Genomic DNA, 15,337 nt, shown 5'->3' with positions numbered 1-15,337 from the left:
GTCTCTATCCACAGAGCCTACTCCCCGAGTCCAACTTATCTGACCATGACAAGTGTATGCTAGCACATTATGCTGTTTTACAATTCTATCTGTATTTGGTGGCTAGCTGGTCCTCTTCTTTCAGACAGATTCTAGAACACACATAGACAATCTCGTGTGCGGAGACTTCATGGAACATAGAGGGAACCCTCTGCACATACCTAGGCATCTGTGGCAGTACTTGTCAGTGTCCTGGGATGTGGAACTTCCGTGAAATGCCTACAATGACATACTTAGGAATATTACTTATTCCTATTATAAATCAGTTGAAAACCAACTGAATACCTAAGAATAGTGTGAATAACCAAATAAATGTTCACAAAGCCAAATCTTTTGCTACCATTAAAATGTATGTGGTGAAAGTAATTTGAAATGGTATTTTAGGGCTGGAAAGAAGGCTCAGCAGTTAAGAGAACAAGCTGCTCTAACCAAGGACCCAAGTTCAATTCCCAGAACCCACATTCAGTGGCTCACAACCACCTGTAAACCTCCAGGAGATTTGGTGTCCTATTGTGGCCTATACAGGAACCTGCACACATCTGCATGGACACATGCAAAAGTTAAAATAAAAAACAAAACATTAAGTCAAAATGGCTTGTTGTAGATGCTTAGAAAGTTTGTTTTATGAAATTAACTTCCAAAAAATATATAGTATGTAAGAACTAAGACGTATCTACTCAGAGACATTATTAATAATACACATATGCAAAGACAGAAGAAAATAGCACTGTCAATTTAAGTGCTGGGAATAGTCTGCTTTATGTTCTCACCTTTATAAACCATCTTTGCTTTTCATACTTGAGTACATGACATTTCATAATCACAAAAGATTTTTTTCAAATCAGGCACAGTTTTTAAAAACGTTATAAACACGATTGGTCAAATCCCCAAATCTGAAAGAAAAGAAAAGGAGGAAGAAGAAAAGTAGGTAATGAGGAAAGGAGGAAAAACAAAAGAAGGAGAAAGAGAATTTTATTAGAACAGATTCTGTCCAAATGGCTAGCAGGTAATTTTCATCCTCAGGGAATTTTCTTGCCCAACAATTGGACAGAAAATGCATAAATACAAATTAAATTACAGGCATTTCCAGAGAGGTGTGAGTGACCAACATTAAAACAAAAACAATCTTTCCATAAGGTCATCTGCCAGTTTCCTCTGTAACATAAATCCCCTTGTTCTTAATTCTGTGGCCAATGACAGTTATTGCAAAGTAGTTACGGCAAGACTGAAATGTCTCATTTTTCCTTGACATTTTCCCTTGCCTCAAACTGTTTGAACGCACACTCAGTTCACTAGAGTTAGATCCACTCCCAGGGCAATGACCCTTCCCAAATAAACTTACCAATTTACTTTGGATAACTTTTTGACCCTGTTATTTAGATTCACAAATTTCTGAGCTGCATTCCCAATAAAACATGCATTCTGCACGAGGGAGACTTTGCACTGTACTGAGTTTAATCTTTGCTCAATCTAATCAAAGTGACAAAAGATTGGAATGGAGTTCCTGTTCTCGTGCCCCAACCCGTGGCTATGGCTGCTTGCCAATGTGGTAAGAGCCCGCCTCCTTTATCCAGGACATAAAAAAACTTCACCAGCCTTCTTATAGAGAAAGCAGGCATTTCATCTACTCACTCAGAGAAGTCCCTACAGCAACCATGGCCACCTTTGTGGAGCTCAGTACCAAAGCCAAGATGCCCCTTGTGGGCCTGGGCACTTGGAAGGTGAGTGTGCAATCTTGAGACACCTGCTGCCTTTGAGGGGGGGTCTTGGGGCATTTTTTCTTCTTTGCAGAGCAGCTGCCTTGGGTTTGAAACCCCAGAATTATCACCCAATATCCGTTCATTTGGAGCTGCTTTGGGTTGCAGAGCTCCAAGATGAGCATTTCGCAGAAATGATGATAGCTGCCTTGGCAGGTATCAATCAGGTTTAAACTGGTACTTCAGGGAGAAAGCTGTTTTCGGGGGAAGTTATTCTCTTAGAAAGCTTTTCCTTGGGACTCTGAGGGTCTGTGTTGGTTTGTTATTCCTGGCTGAGTGACTGAGAGAGGATAGAGTTCTGAATGACCCTGCTCCCACTCCTGCTCATGATGTGAGACTATGCCAACATCTGAGTGGCCTGGGAGCCTGTGGGAGAGGCAGAATCTCAGGCCCCAGCCTAGGCTATTGGACTGGCCCCTGCAGTTTACAGACTCCACGTGATTCCCTCACACATTAAGACCTGAGCAGCGTGGGGGCAACAGAACAGGGAGTCAGCTCAGAGTCTGCCCTTAATCTCTGCTGTGTTAATCTCTGCTGACAAGTTGCTCCATGGCTCATCCCAGCGCCCAGTGAAATAAATTTCCCACGAAATCTTGGGACAAGTCTGACATTGGTCCATTTTCTTCTAACTCTGCCTTCTTTGCTGTTTATGTTACTGACGACATGACAGTAACCAGCTTGTTACCAGGAGCCGTTTTTAGTTTTGATTTTGATTTCCTGAGACAGGGTCTCTCTATATAACCTAAAATGACCTTGATCAAACTTGGAGTAATCCTCCTGCCTCAGCTTCTTGGATGCTAGGATTACAGGTGTGAACCTTCATCCTTGAATCAGGAGTGGTTTGGGAACCCATCTGTCCTGTGTTCGAGCCTTATTTCCAATCTTCCTGTTTCTCTTTTCTTTTTTACACAGAAGGTAGGTTCCCTCTTTGTTTCTGTACTAGCTTGGGATCTTACTAGAATAGCGAGACTTGCAACCAGAGTAGAAATTTCACATTCCGTCAGGATACTCACCCTGACTAAATTTAGAAGAAATGCACTTTCAGACTTTCAAAAGCAGTTGTAAATATTGCGAGGAGTCATTTTCAAGGTAAGGAGGCAGTGCTGCCGTAAGGACTCTCTGCTCCTCAGTGAACATGCAGGAGGGTGATACTTTGACCCTGGGCCCCAGTGTCTTTGAGTTTCTGGAAATTCCTTCTCCTCATGATGGCATAGCTGTTGATCTCCGCCTTATGTGCTTCTCAAGGTTTGGTGCTTAAAAACAGAAGTTTTAGATTTTTGTGATAGCGGAAGAGTTATTTATTTGCTGTTCTTTGAGAGTGTCTTCCGTAGCCCAGGTTGGCTTGTAATAAATAATTCATTATGTGACTAAGACTGGCCCTGAACCCCTGATTCTCCTATTCTATGTCCCAAATGCTGGAATTAAAACATGGGCCACCACACCCAGCAAGATGTTGGTTTGTTTTGAATGAGATGGTAATGTAGCCCAGGCTGGTCTCAAAGTCATGACCCTCCTGCCTTTGTGCCTCTCATGGTGGGGATTACAGCCATGTAGCTCCATACTCTGCAGAGAAAGAAGTTATGAGTACTTATTTCCTTAAGCTAATACCTAGCTTGGTTAGGTCAGGACAGAAGGCGATATTTCAAATGTTTCTTCTCTTGGTTTGTTTTCTTTTTTCTTTTCTTTCTCTCTCTGTCTCTCTGTCTCTCTTTCTTTCTTTCTTTCTTTCTTTCTTTCTTTCTTTCTTTCTTTCTTTCTTTCTTCCTCTCTCTCTCTCTCTCTCTCTCTCTCTCTCTCTCTCTCTCTCTCTCTCTCTTTCTCCCTAGGGGGAAGATTCGTTGTTATAAAGTTTCTGTTAGGTTTAAAACCCAGGACAAAAGTACCTATTTAACAGTTTCCTAGTTGTTCTTTTCTGGAAACAGTGATTACACATTGTATCACATCTACTCAGCCTTGCCAAGTGCCAGGTTATGTGCTAAGATCATCACAATCATGTGGCAAGGAAGCAACACAAAGACCTCACGAGACAGGGCCATAACTTGCTGCTTCGCTGTCAAGGTTTAGGGAAATTGAGGAATCTGCTCAGCCTCATACTGCACCACAGCAGAGTTCAAATCACGTTGCTATAATGGTTTTTAAGATCCTTCTAACTGTTTGGAGTCTGAGAAATCCTCCTCAGAATCTCGTTCTCAGGCTGGCCGTCAAGTTGCTAGGGGAGCCATTTGTCACTCTCAGAAACTGGAGGCACTTCAAGACGAACCTGAATTAGAGGAGTAGAATAGGGCATGAGTCGTTACCATGACAATGACATGTGTATTAAGACACCATAATGAAACCCATCACTTTGTATGATAACCTAAAACTTTCATGAAATAATAAAAAAAAATTTACATTTCCTTTTCTGGTGAAAAGCTCCCCAGTGTATGTTTTCCTCTCCCATGTCCACTTGGAAACAGGACTCCAGCAAGGCGGTGTGGTTTTGAGAATCTGGTCTATGTGGAGCCCTTAAGAGGGGGCCTTGGGAGCATCCAATGGCCTTTCTGTTGCCTTTCAGTCTTCCCGAGGCAAAGTCAAGGAAGCTGTGAAGGTGGCCATTGATGCTGGCTATCGCCATGTTGACTGTGCCTATGTGTATGGGAATGAGAAGGAGGTGGGAGAAGCCATCCAAGAGAAAATCAAAGAGAAGGCTGTGAGGCGGGAGGATCTCTTCATCGTCAGCAAGGTACAATGGTCCACTTAGTGGACATGACCTCAAGGCAGGTAGAAGTGTCTGGGATTGGCAGCGTTAACAGCTTTATTAGCCTTTTCTTACGTTCCTGCATGCCTCCTGGCCCTTCGCTCCCTCCCTTCATTATATCTCTTGGTAGATTTCCACACATAAGCACACCCAGGTGGAGTATGTGTATATCTGTATGTGTATACTCATTGTCATTTGTCACAGGGCCTAATGGGCACAGGGGTAAGTGAGGACTAAAAAGGACCAGCCCTCTTATTGCATCATAACACTTCAACTTTAAGAGGCATAAACAACTCCTGCCTTCTGAGAAATGAGGGCCACAGAAAGGCATGTAACAAAGGAGCAATTTTAGTCAATGGCCTACTAAGTTAAATGACTAAGAAACAAAACCAATACAGGCATAGAGAAACACTTCGGAAGTGATGTTGACTTGCTAAGAGCTGATGACCTACTAAGTTGCATTTCTTAACTGATTTCTTATAAATGAATGGCTTGTCCTGGGGTGTACACATCTCAAAGCGGGGGGGGGGGGGTGACTAAGGTGTGGTCTTTCTAATGCTCCCTTGTCACACCCTGCAGCTGTGGCCCACCTTCTTTGAGAAAAGCCTGGTGAAGAAAGCCTTCCAGAAAACCCTCTCAGATCTGAAGCTGGACTATCTGGACCTGTATCTAGTTCACTGGCCACAGGGGTTTCAGGTTTGAGCTGCTCTTTGCCTTATCTCTATTTTCAGGGAGATGCTACAGAGTATCTACTGTGTCAAGACTGTGACACTGGAGCAGGAGGTTGGGTTTAAGTTTTATTCTATTATCTGTGTATGATGTATCTATATCTATATCTATCTCTATCTCTATGTATTTATATCTATATCTATATCTATATCTATATCTATATCTATATCTATATCTATATCTATATCTATATCTATCTATATATACCATGCCCATGCTTGGTGCCTGTGGAGATCAGAAGAGGGCATGGAATCCCTGGGAATTGGAGTTATGGATGGTTGCAAAACACCACCTGGGTTCTAGGAACCGAACCTGGGTCTTCTGCAAGAGCAACAAGTGCACTCATCTTCTGACCCATCCCTCTAGTCTCCAGAAGATCTTGTTCAGGGCCAAAAAGACACTGGTGTAGAATAGAGGCTGAGGCAATAGGTGGTACCTGGTGAGACTCATGCTTGGTTTTCTGCAACTGTGTTTGAAACAAATAGTAATTTCTGCTACCAGCTTAGATAAGCTGCAACTGGCCAGCTATCCTCCTGTTGGATGCATGCCCATGAGTGCCCTGGGTAGGATGGCTTGGGATAATCTTGCATAAGTTCCTATTAATTAAAGTATGCCAAGGGAGTGACCTCCATGTGAGGTGACATTGGCAGTTACCCAGTTCAACCTGATGAAATACTGTACAGTGTCTGGGGCTCTGTTCCCACAAATTGGAGGGATGTAAATTCTCATTCTGTTGCCCTCATGAACAACCTTGGAGACTGTGGCCTGGTCTCCAAAACTCAAGCTTTCTCCAGGCTGTAAGATTAGAAGAAGCTGGCTACTCTTCCCCAGATAGCCATACTCTTCTCATATAACACGTCTGTCTAGTGACCTTGAAATTGAAGTGTCCTCCAAGTTTACATTGGTTAATTTCCATGTTGATAATAATGATGGCTTTAATAAGATACTAGTAGATTTGGAGCCAGTTGAGTATTGCCAGAAATAGAGGGAGGACTAACATCCCATGGTAGACTGACACGGGGATTTTTTTGAGTATTATGTTTTTATGTGAGTTCTCTGGAGTTTGACATGGGTAATTCTTATTTCACTGTCCTGAGACATCCCTTCACAGGACCAGGTATCTAAATGCAGATTGCAGTGAGATTTTTGTTTTTCATTTACAGGCTGGGAATGAGTTATTACCCAAAGACAATAAAGGCAAAGTCCTCATGAGTAGATCCACATTCTTGGATGCCTGGGAGGTAGGTTCCAACTTTTTTCAAGTGTGCTCAGAGATTAAAACAAAAACAAAAACAAACAAACAAACTTCTCGCAGGTCCCCGGAAACTCCGAGACCCTGGTATGAAAAGACTCAAGTGCTCTGTATATAATTTCAGGACTACTATTTTCTAGTTCTCCTTCTGTCCTGTAAAGTGGTGTGTGTGGTGCTATCTATGAGAGTCCAAGGACAGCTGCCCAGAGTAGGTTCTTTCTTTCTATTACATAGGCTCCAGGAAGAAACTGAGACCATCTGGCTTGACAGCAAGGACCTTTACCCACTGGCACATTTCCCTAGCCCCATGAAACAGTTTCAGAAAAAAAAAAATCTTGCTGCAAGCTAGATACCAGATAGATAGATACCAGAAGGACTAAGTATGTCAGTGAGTTTAAAAAAAAAAAAAAGATAAAAGGACGGACATGACTGTTCTTAGCTATGGTAGAGGAGAGAGCTTATTCAGAGTATTCAAGTTGTAGTCAAAGACGAGACTCCATGTGTCAGCTAAACACTCCTTGCTTGTCCCTGCCTCTAAGCCCTTGCTGCCCCTCCCCCATCTGTTCATGATTTTACTACATTTCTTCATGTCAATTTTTTTTCAGACTCAATTTAAACTCTTCTCCTAATGATTCTCCTGGGCTAAGATGATTCTTTCCTTCCCTCCCTCATCCCTATCCCTATGCTATCTGATATCCAGTAAGCTGAGGTGGCCTCGCACTGAGGGTGACGGCTCAGTGACAGAAACCTGAGCACTTGAACTTGGCCATCAGAATCTCAAGCAAGAAGCACATTGTATAGGTTTACACACACACACACACACACATGCATGCACACATATGTTGTATATGTAGTATGTGTATATGCATATGTACACATGCATATAAATAAAATGGATGAATAATGATAAATTCATGTTTAATGTGTGGCTTCCACTATCAGGGTGAATAATCATCCTTGGGAAAGTTTAGAACAAGTTCAGTGTATTTAAAGTAATAAATAAATAAACCCCAGATCCTTGGGTGGGTGCAACATGGGTTGGGTTGGACAAGTGACCAGTGGGACAGATGTCAGGTCACCCAGATCTAGGCTGGGGGTCCCTGCCAGGGTCTATATATCTGCAAGGTGATCCTTCTTGTATACCTATAAGCACAACAATCCTAGAGGCTGAGGCGGAAAGATCACATTTCCAATCCTGCCTGGACTTCAGAGTAACTTCAAGGCCAACCTGTATAACTTAAAAGATCCTATTCAAAATTGAAACATGAAAGAGGGTTAGTAACTAGAGATGCAGCTCAATGGCAGATTGCCTGTATAACAACACATGGGAGACCATAGACTCAATCCTTAATAGCACAAAAACAAAACAAAACAAAACAAAACAAAACAAAACAAAACAACAACCACCACCACCACCACAACAACAAAACCCAAAAAAACAAACAAACAAACAAAAAACAAAAACAAAAAAAGAGACCTTACACTGTGGACTGTTTCCTGGATAACCTACATCATTCAGTTTGGGTCACTTTTGCCTAAGAGCAAACAGCAAATAAAACCTTTACTTCTCCTTCCTCATTGCATCTGATCTGGGGAGGAGTAGGAGGCCTGGAAGCAGCCATAAAGGTACCACAGTCCAGACCAAAATTCTCCTTTAGTGCTTCACTTAGCCTACCATGCAAGAGCCATTTCTCCTATCCAAGGACTAAGCATGCCAGCATCCCTGTATCCTTTTAGAGCCATCTAAACGATATTCTTCACTGTGACAGGCCATGGAGGAACTGGTGGACCAGGGGCTGGTGAAAGCTCTGGGTGTCTCCAACTTCAACCACTTCCAGATTGAAAGACTCCTGAACAAGCCTGGACTGAAACATAAGCCAGTGACCAACCAGGTAAGTTCTGTTTAGTGCAGGGTCCTGCTCCAGGCCTGCTTCAACACTGGGAGGCAAGTTCAATCCTGTCTGCAGAGTCATCTCTGAGGTCTGTGTTCAGGATGCTTAGTGAGGTGGGAGGCAGGTCTCTGGGTCTGGATTGTAGCACATCTATCAGTGGGTTGTGTTTGGCCTCTGTGTTGGTCCTTTCTTGTGCCCGGAGTTCCCGCTGAGCCACTCAGGAAGGCCTCTTTCCCAAGTGATGGAGATGTGTTCTCTTGCAGGTCGAGTGCCACCCTTACCTCACCCAGGAAAAACTGATCCAGTACTGTCACTCCAAGGGCATCGCTGTCACGGCCTACAGTCCCCTGGGCTCCCCAGACAGACCTCAGTAAGGCTGCAGAGTATTGGCCTTTTTTTTTCCCTATCATTCTCAAAATTAGCACTTTGTCATTTGATATATTAATATGTAATTTCCAAGGCACAAGATAAAGTATACCAATGGCAATGTGTTTGGCAACCCAAGAGGGATTATGAGGGTAGAGTGTTTTTAGAATGATAGTATGTCTGATCCCCTGAAACACTCCATTTCTGATGTCCAGTGGTGGGACAGTCTTCTCAAACTGCCAAAGTACTAGATCTTATGCATGAATCCAGGGAAAAGATCCTCCTGCCTGCCTTGCAAAGGGAAAAAGCTGCAGTGCTCAGCCTTGACACTGCCCTGGCAGTGATGCTCACTGGCATGTAGTAGCCATGGTGATTTTCACTCCAGACATCTTTCTGCCTCTAGTGCCAAGCCAGAGGATCCCGTAGTATTGGAGATTCCCAAGATCAAAGAGATTGCTGCAAAGCACAAGAAAACAGTAGCTCAGGTAAAATAAAGTATTTCCCCCTTTTATCTAGCAATCCATTCTTGTAGTCATGTGTATAACTGTGTTGCTTGCTTTTAATTCTCTGGAGAGGAATAACTGGGAAGTGTAAGCCTTTGGGAGCTAGTGTGAGTGACGCAAGGATCTGCTTCTGTCCGTCAGCTTTCTGCCAAGCCCTCAGGTTTTGGGTTCAGGTGCCAATTGTATAGGGTCTAAGCCTATGACTGCAGGCTACCATCCTCATTCCTCCTTAGAAATTCCTAGTTGTTTCTTGGATCAAGAGATTTAAGAAGGGAACTGGTAAAGTGTCCCTAACAGTGAAGGGCTTTGCCAATATTAGTTGTTGTTAAGCCATAGGGAGCTACTTAGATGACTGTCATTTTACAAGGAGGAGAAGGTCTTGTAGCTAACTGGACACATGCCTCTGTTCGTTCTACACAGGTTCTGATTCGGTTCCAAGTACAAAGGAATGTGGTGGTGATCCCCAAGTCTGTGACGCCCTCACGCATACAGGAGAACATTCAGGTAAGAGCTGGGCTGTTCATCTGGCATTCCTCAGTGGAATAGATGAAAGGAGGGAAGGAGGAATCTTCTTCCCTGTCCTTCAGCTTCTCACCCCACTCCTTCATTGACAGTGTGTCTTCCCTTCTTCTAAGCACTCTGTCAACTTATAGGCCAGAAAGATGCCCTCAACAGAGCTGAGATGAATTGGCTCACAGATGGTCCCAGCCAAACCTGTCAGGACTGATGACAGCTGTGGCCTATACCACTGAGACGACCACTGTCTACCATTGAGCACTTAGATCATAGGTGGAACATTGTGCTAGCCAACTGCAAACTGTCTTGTAGACATATGGACTGGACTTGACAACTCTGAGATACCTTTTGGGTGTCACAGTCAGTGTACTCACTTAGCACACCTACAACCCAATCTCTCCCCTCTTGGAACACCGACCTCTGTAAATAACTCACTCTTAATTTAGAGAATAATGTGTTTGTCATGGATGTATTAGGGGAAACACCTAGAACCTCAGCTCTCACTAGCATCTTCTTTGCTAAGGATGGTTTTGGAACTCTTGTCTTTCTAGGTCTTTGACTTCCAGTTGAGTGAGGAGGACATGGCTGCCATTCTCAGCTTCAACAGGAACTGGAGGGCCTGTGGCCTGTTTGAGTATGTGGTACCAGGTTAAGTAGGTGGTTGATCAGGCATTTTTCTAAGGTTGAAGGGTTAGTAGGAAGGAATGGAAGGCATGTGTGGATTATGGGATGGTTTTTGTCTTCAAATACTATTTTCTGGCAGTTGTGAAAGGTTAAAAACAGGTTGAGTCCTGGGGAATTACTAAGAACAGAGGCGCTGTCATTTGATGCTCAGTTTCTGGATCTTACACACAGAGTGAGGATTTTTAAAGAAAGAAGCTGTCACCTAGTGACTTCCTGCAGTGTGCTATGGCCAGGAATGGTCTATATGTTTGGAACATAACACTACAAGCTTCCTGTTTCCAAGCTCATAATCTACAGAGGGAAACTGAAGTAACTCTGGTGTGTGTGTGTGTGTGTGTGTGTGTGTGTGTGTGTGTGACAAATACTATAGAGTAAAATAAATAGGGCAAAAGGTATAGATACCTTTCGTAATAGACACTTTAATACATGGCTATCCAGGGGAAGTTTTGTTCCCAAAGTAGCAGATAAGACAGTAAAAGATGAGTAACATGGATATTTAGGGAAATAGCATTCTTCACAATCATAGCAATCATTTCAAATGCTCTGATGTAATAGCTCAGAGCAGTTGGATGGGATTGAGAATACTGTGGAATGAGTGTTATTGTAAGAAAATAAAAGTTGAGGAGATTTAGGTTAAGACTATGGACAGGCCTTTGATTTTTTAGGTCTGAAATAAGCCATGAATAGATGTTGGCATGGTATGATATGTCTTAAAAGATTCACAATGACTTGTGGATTGAGAGACTAATGTAATTACCCGTGGAAAAGATGACAGTCACTGGACCTGGACCATGGTATCAGGGAGGAAACAAGAAAGATCAGAATCTAGATAAATGGGAGCATGCAATCAATTTAATTTCCTCCTCAAAATTAACAGTTCAAGCTGGTTTTGTATTTTTGTTTGTTTGTTTTGCTTTTGTTTGAACAACCCAAATGCAGAGTTAACATTTGATAAAATCAAGGGCTTGACACGTGTTTATTATGCCTGTTGGGTATCAACTAGGAGTATCTGTGAAGCTAGTGGATTTGGTGGTCTCAGAAGTTAACTGACACTGGGTCTTAATCCAAAATCTACTACTTGTTCACTAGCACTGAGGCCTTGGGTAGTTTTGGTGATGTCATAAAAAACACTTTTCTAATCTACAAAGTAGGGATGACAACATTAGTCACAGCTGACCTTCACTGAATACTCGTTTAGCATACAGCAGACACTTTAAGCTCTTCGATTCTGTTAGTGTCATATTTACTACTCATAGCCAATCTGTCAGTCTCAATAGTATTTCCCGCTTCACAGCAATTTGAGAATTTGAGACAATAGTTTTGAGGCCCTCAGCTGTGTGCCAGATTGCTCATGATCCCTCATGGTGACAATTAACTGATGGCCAGGTCACTGATTGCTTGCAGGCCCTCCTTCCTTAATATTCCTCTGATATTTTGGAAGAAAATCATGTTGTGTGCATACCCCCCCCATGTCCCATGTTCACAGTCTTGTTGGGGAAGAGATTGAAAGAGTACAGAGATAGCCGAATATATCATGTGATTATGTCTCATATCACATTTTTACCTTTGTGGACTGTTTTCTTCTTCATATTTGTTGCTGCAGTGCACGTAATGAAGAGGACTTTCCTTTCCACGCAAAATACTGAAGTTGATTCGCTTGATGAGACTCATGCTCAGTAGATTCCTTCTTCCTTGTGTGAAACTCTTTCCTCCTGAACCTGATTTTAGCCAAATCTCTCTAAAATCGACCTGGATGTAGGGTACCATCTGACAATGCAGAATTGAAGTTTTTGTGTCCATCAAGGAGCAGACTCTCACAGGGAACTGTGACTCCAGAGAAACTAAGGACAATGGTTCTCACTAGTGAGGGCTGAGCAAATGTTTGTCATCAGGAACCCGTGGTATGGTAACACTGAAGACACGATGATTAAAAAAATAAAAAGTAATAATAGTAACTCCTGTATGTAGTATGCTGTCCATTGCTGTGATAACCACCATGACCAAAAGCAACTTGAAGAGGAAAGAGCTTATTGGTTTTACATGTTTCAGTCACAATCCATCACAGAAGGAAGCCCCGGCAGAAACAGAGGCAGGAGCTGGGCCCAGAACTGAAGCATAGACCATGGAGGAATGCTGCTCACTGGATTGCACCATGGCCCATCCAGCTTACTTTCTTATACAACCCAGTAACACTTGCCAGAGGTAGCATCACCCACAGAAGACTGGGATCTCCTACACCAATGAATCATTAATCAAGAAAATCCCCATCAGACATGTCCACAAGCTATCTCATGGAGGCAGTTCCTCAGCTGAGGTTCCCTCTTCCTAGGTGACTCCAGTTTGTGTCAAGTTGACAAAAACTAATGAGCATGGTCACTGAAGCATCCCACCCAGTTTGAAGTGCTTTCGAATGAGTGATCTCATTGCATCCAAAATCTCATAATTCCCAGGCAAGGAAATAGATGCATCAGGGAGCCAAGAACTTGCTGATGGTTCCAGGTAGTATGTGGCTAAAGCAAGTTTCAAAGGAAGGTACTTTCAGGGACAGTGCAAGGCAATTTGATGGCCCCTCTCTACAAGCTTTTACCTGACCCCCTCCCTTCCACTTTCCCCAGAGATTTTCTCAGTTACTTTCTCTTGTTTGCCCATCTTGTCCATAATATGCTGTCATGCCAGAGGTTGAGGTGCTGGCAGCAGAGTCTGTGAAATCCACAGAAGTACCTCCATTCATTGAGAGAGAATGGCACCTCTTAGTGTCTTTCAAACCTAATACTGGTGGCCAACCGCTCCCAACATTTGGTTTAAATGCAAAGAAAGAAAGAAAGACAGAAAGACAGAAAAAAAGAAAGAAAGAGAGAGAGAGAGAGAGAGAGAGAGAGAGAGAGAGAGAGAAAGACAGAAAAAAAGAAAGAAAGAAAGAAAGAAAGAAAGAAAGAAAGAAAGAAAGAAAGAAAGGAGAAAGGGAGTGAGGGAAGGAGGAAGGGAGGGAAGAAAGGAAGGAAGGAGAGAGGGAGGGAAGAAAGGAAGGAAGGAAGGAAGGAAGGAAGGAAGGAAATGCTTTAAGAACTAAGTGGTGACCGGTATGAACAAAAGTTCCTGGAAAGAATCACATCTTCATCTGAACCTTCTGCAAGACTGATTAAGGGATCTGAATTTGTATGATATTGAAAGATCAGAATAGTGAATTATCTCAAGCCATCTTTAGTAGCCTTAATAACTTATTACCTACCTCTATATGTGACCAGGAAATTCAAAACAATAAGCAGAAGTCAGAAGTGGGGGCAGGAGGGGGGTGGGAGGCACAGATAATGTGTTTTCAAAACCACAAGAATAGAGAAGGTGGTGAACTGACAAAGAGAGCTATGGCTTCCTAGGACAGGGCAGAACTCCAGCAGCTTTGTGTAACTAGATGTGCCGTACTGGAGAGAATCTAATAGGAGCATCAGGGGAAACACACAGAACAACCACAGCCTGCCAGCTTTCACACCTGCTAACAGTAGAAAGCACATTGCCTATTGCCTGCTGTAGAGAGACCTACCCACTTGTATGGTACAACACGTTCATGTCATAGCTTACTGATAAAATGGTAATTCTAACTGGTAAAGATTGAACCCAGGAGAATGATCCTTTCCTCAACCTTGCCGCACTGCAAACACTCAAACTGGTAGATATTTTACTTGAAAGCTCTTAAGCAAGTTTGTCACAGAATAACAGAGTTGAGATTCGTGTCCTCCTGTGCCACGGTATACTATGAGTCTGTCGAAGACTGTAAGACACCGATACATTCATTTGGTATGGATATGTATGGATAGGTGTGCCCTTTGCATGAGAAAGTGGGCTAGTAAATCAATTTTCTATGTTAGCCCAATGTCAACTACTTTGCTCTATTCAAAGATCTCAGGTCATCATGCCAAGCTTGCCCCACCTGTGGAAAGTGGTAGAATGTAGCTCTGGTACATTCTCCTTTAGCTCAAAGAAAGAGGGAAATACATCTGAAATAAGAGAGAGCTTATAGCTTCTCTGGGTGTAGTTTTTGTCCAGCCCAAACTCAGAGATTTCAGTAAGAGAAAAATCTCACATCACAACAGACATCATTGGGTTTTCCTTAGTTCCCATGATACCTAACCTTCCTGTGTTCCTCAGTTGGTAGATAATACAGGATCACTTTTAAATGTTTTGAAATTATATTTTCATGCATTGTCATCTCTCTTTTTATATCCCACTGTAATATGCTGTAATTCAGTTGTGCTATGTTGAGGTTCGGGGGGGTGTCCCCTCTGAGGCCCTTTACTTAATCAGTGCATGGCATCCAGCAACTGGGAAGATAGCTTCTCTGTAGAGCTTCTGACACCAAGCTAGAGGCATCACAGAGACAGGAAAGCACGTGGGTTCCCAGTAAGCTGGTGCTTCCTTGTGAATAGTCGCCTGTTTGGAGACAACTCGAGTTTTATTCCTGGGGAAGACAACCTGCTTTCAGATGGCAGCTTGCTACTACAGAGAGTTCTAGTCCATTCCATTTGAGTTGTCACCCTGGAATGATGACCTGTTTTCTCCACTTAAGGTTATTTATCTTGAAATAACAATAAAGTGTCTCCCATTTGAGCCCTTTGCTGTTAGCTCACTTCATTCTTGGGGAGGACAAGACAAGAACCTTGTTGGAGACAGGAGATAGTCTCTGCTGACCACTTCAGCTTCATTCTACAGAGATCTTTCAAAGCCCACTTGAGATGCTATCCCAGTCTGAACAAATGGGACATGGTGCAGCCATCAAAAGACAGCAACTGTTGAACTCCAGAAGCCCAATAAACTCTTGTCATGGTTTGAATTTCAATATGCTCCCAAGAAGTTCCTGTGTTGAACTT

General features: G+C 42.9%; 1 protein-coding gene across 3 annotated transcripts; it reads left to right on the top strand.

The window, feature by feature from the left end:
• The first annotated feature begins 1,408 nt into the window (after nt 1-1,408).
• Nucleotides 1,409-12,438, top strand: LOC117720583 (aldo-keto reductase family 1 member B7). Of its 3 annotated transcripts, none has more exons than XM_034519127.2 (10): nt 1,409-1,760; nt 4,351-4,518; nt 5,113-5,229; nt 6,426-6,503; nt 8,284-8,406; nt 8,670-8,776; nt 9,176-9,257; nt 9,696-9,779; nt 10,343-10,439; nt 12,079-12,438. In XM_034519127.2, the coding sequence occupies exons 1-10, from the start codon at nt 1,695-1,697 to the stop codon at nt 12,153-12,155; spliced, it is 999 nt and encodes a 332-aa protein (XP_034375018.1). In that variant the 5' UTR covers nt 1,409-1,694; the 3' UTR covers nt 12,156-12,438. The 3 variants fall into 3 exon arrangements, with proteins under 3 accessions (XP_034375018.1, XP_034375020.1, XP_034375019.1); XM_034519129.2 differs by having other exon boundaries at nt 1,414-1,760; nt 10,343-10,444; XM_034519128.2 differs by having other exon boundaries at nt 1,420-1,760; nt 10,343-10,425.
• The last annotated feature ends 2,899 nt before the right edge of the window (nt 12,439-15,337 follow it).

The sequence above is a fragment of the Arvicanthis niloticus genome, chromosome 15 (genome assembly GCF_011762505.2).
Source record: "Arvicanthis niloticus isolate mArvNil1 chromosome 15, mArvNil1.pat.X, whole genome shotgun sequence".
In the NCBI taxonomy this organism is placed as follows: domain Eukaryota; kingdom Metazoa; phylum Chordata; class Mammalia; order Rodentia; family Muridae; genus Arvicanthis; species Arvicanthis niloticus.
Note: the sequence above shows the minus strand (reverse complement) of the source record. Positions and strands in the feature narration are given on the sequence as shown.

What these genes read in the sequence shown, in the direction of transcription:
- LOC117720583 (XM_034519127.2), top strand. Translation starts at nt 1,695, where the DNA reads ATGGCCACCTTTGTGGAGCTCAGTACCAAAGCCAAGATGCCCCTTGTG. An exon ending in ATCTCTTCATCGTCAGCAAG is followed by an intron (nt 4,519 to 5,112) that starts GTACAATGGTCC and finishes CACACCCTGCAG; the next exon opens with CTGTGGCCCACCTTCTTTGA. An exon ending in GCATACAGGAGAACATTCAG is followed by an intron (nt 9,780 to 10,342) that starts GTAAGAGCTGGG and finishes TTGTCTTTCTAG; the next exon opens with GTCTTTGACTTCCAGTTGAG.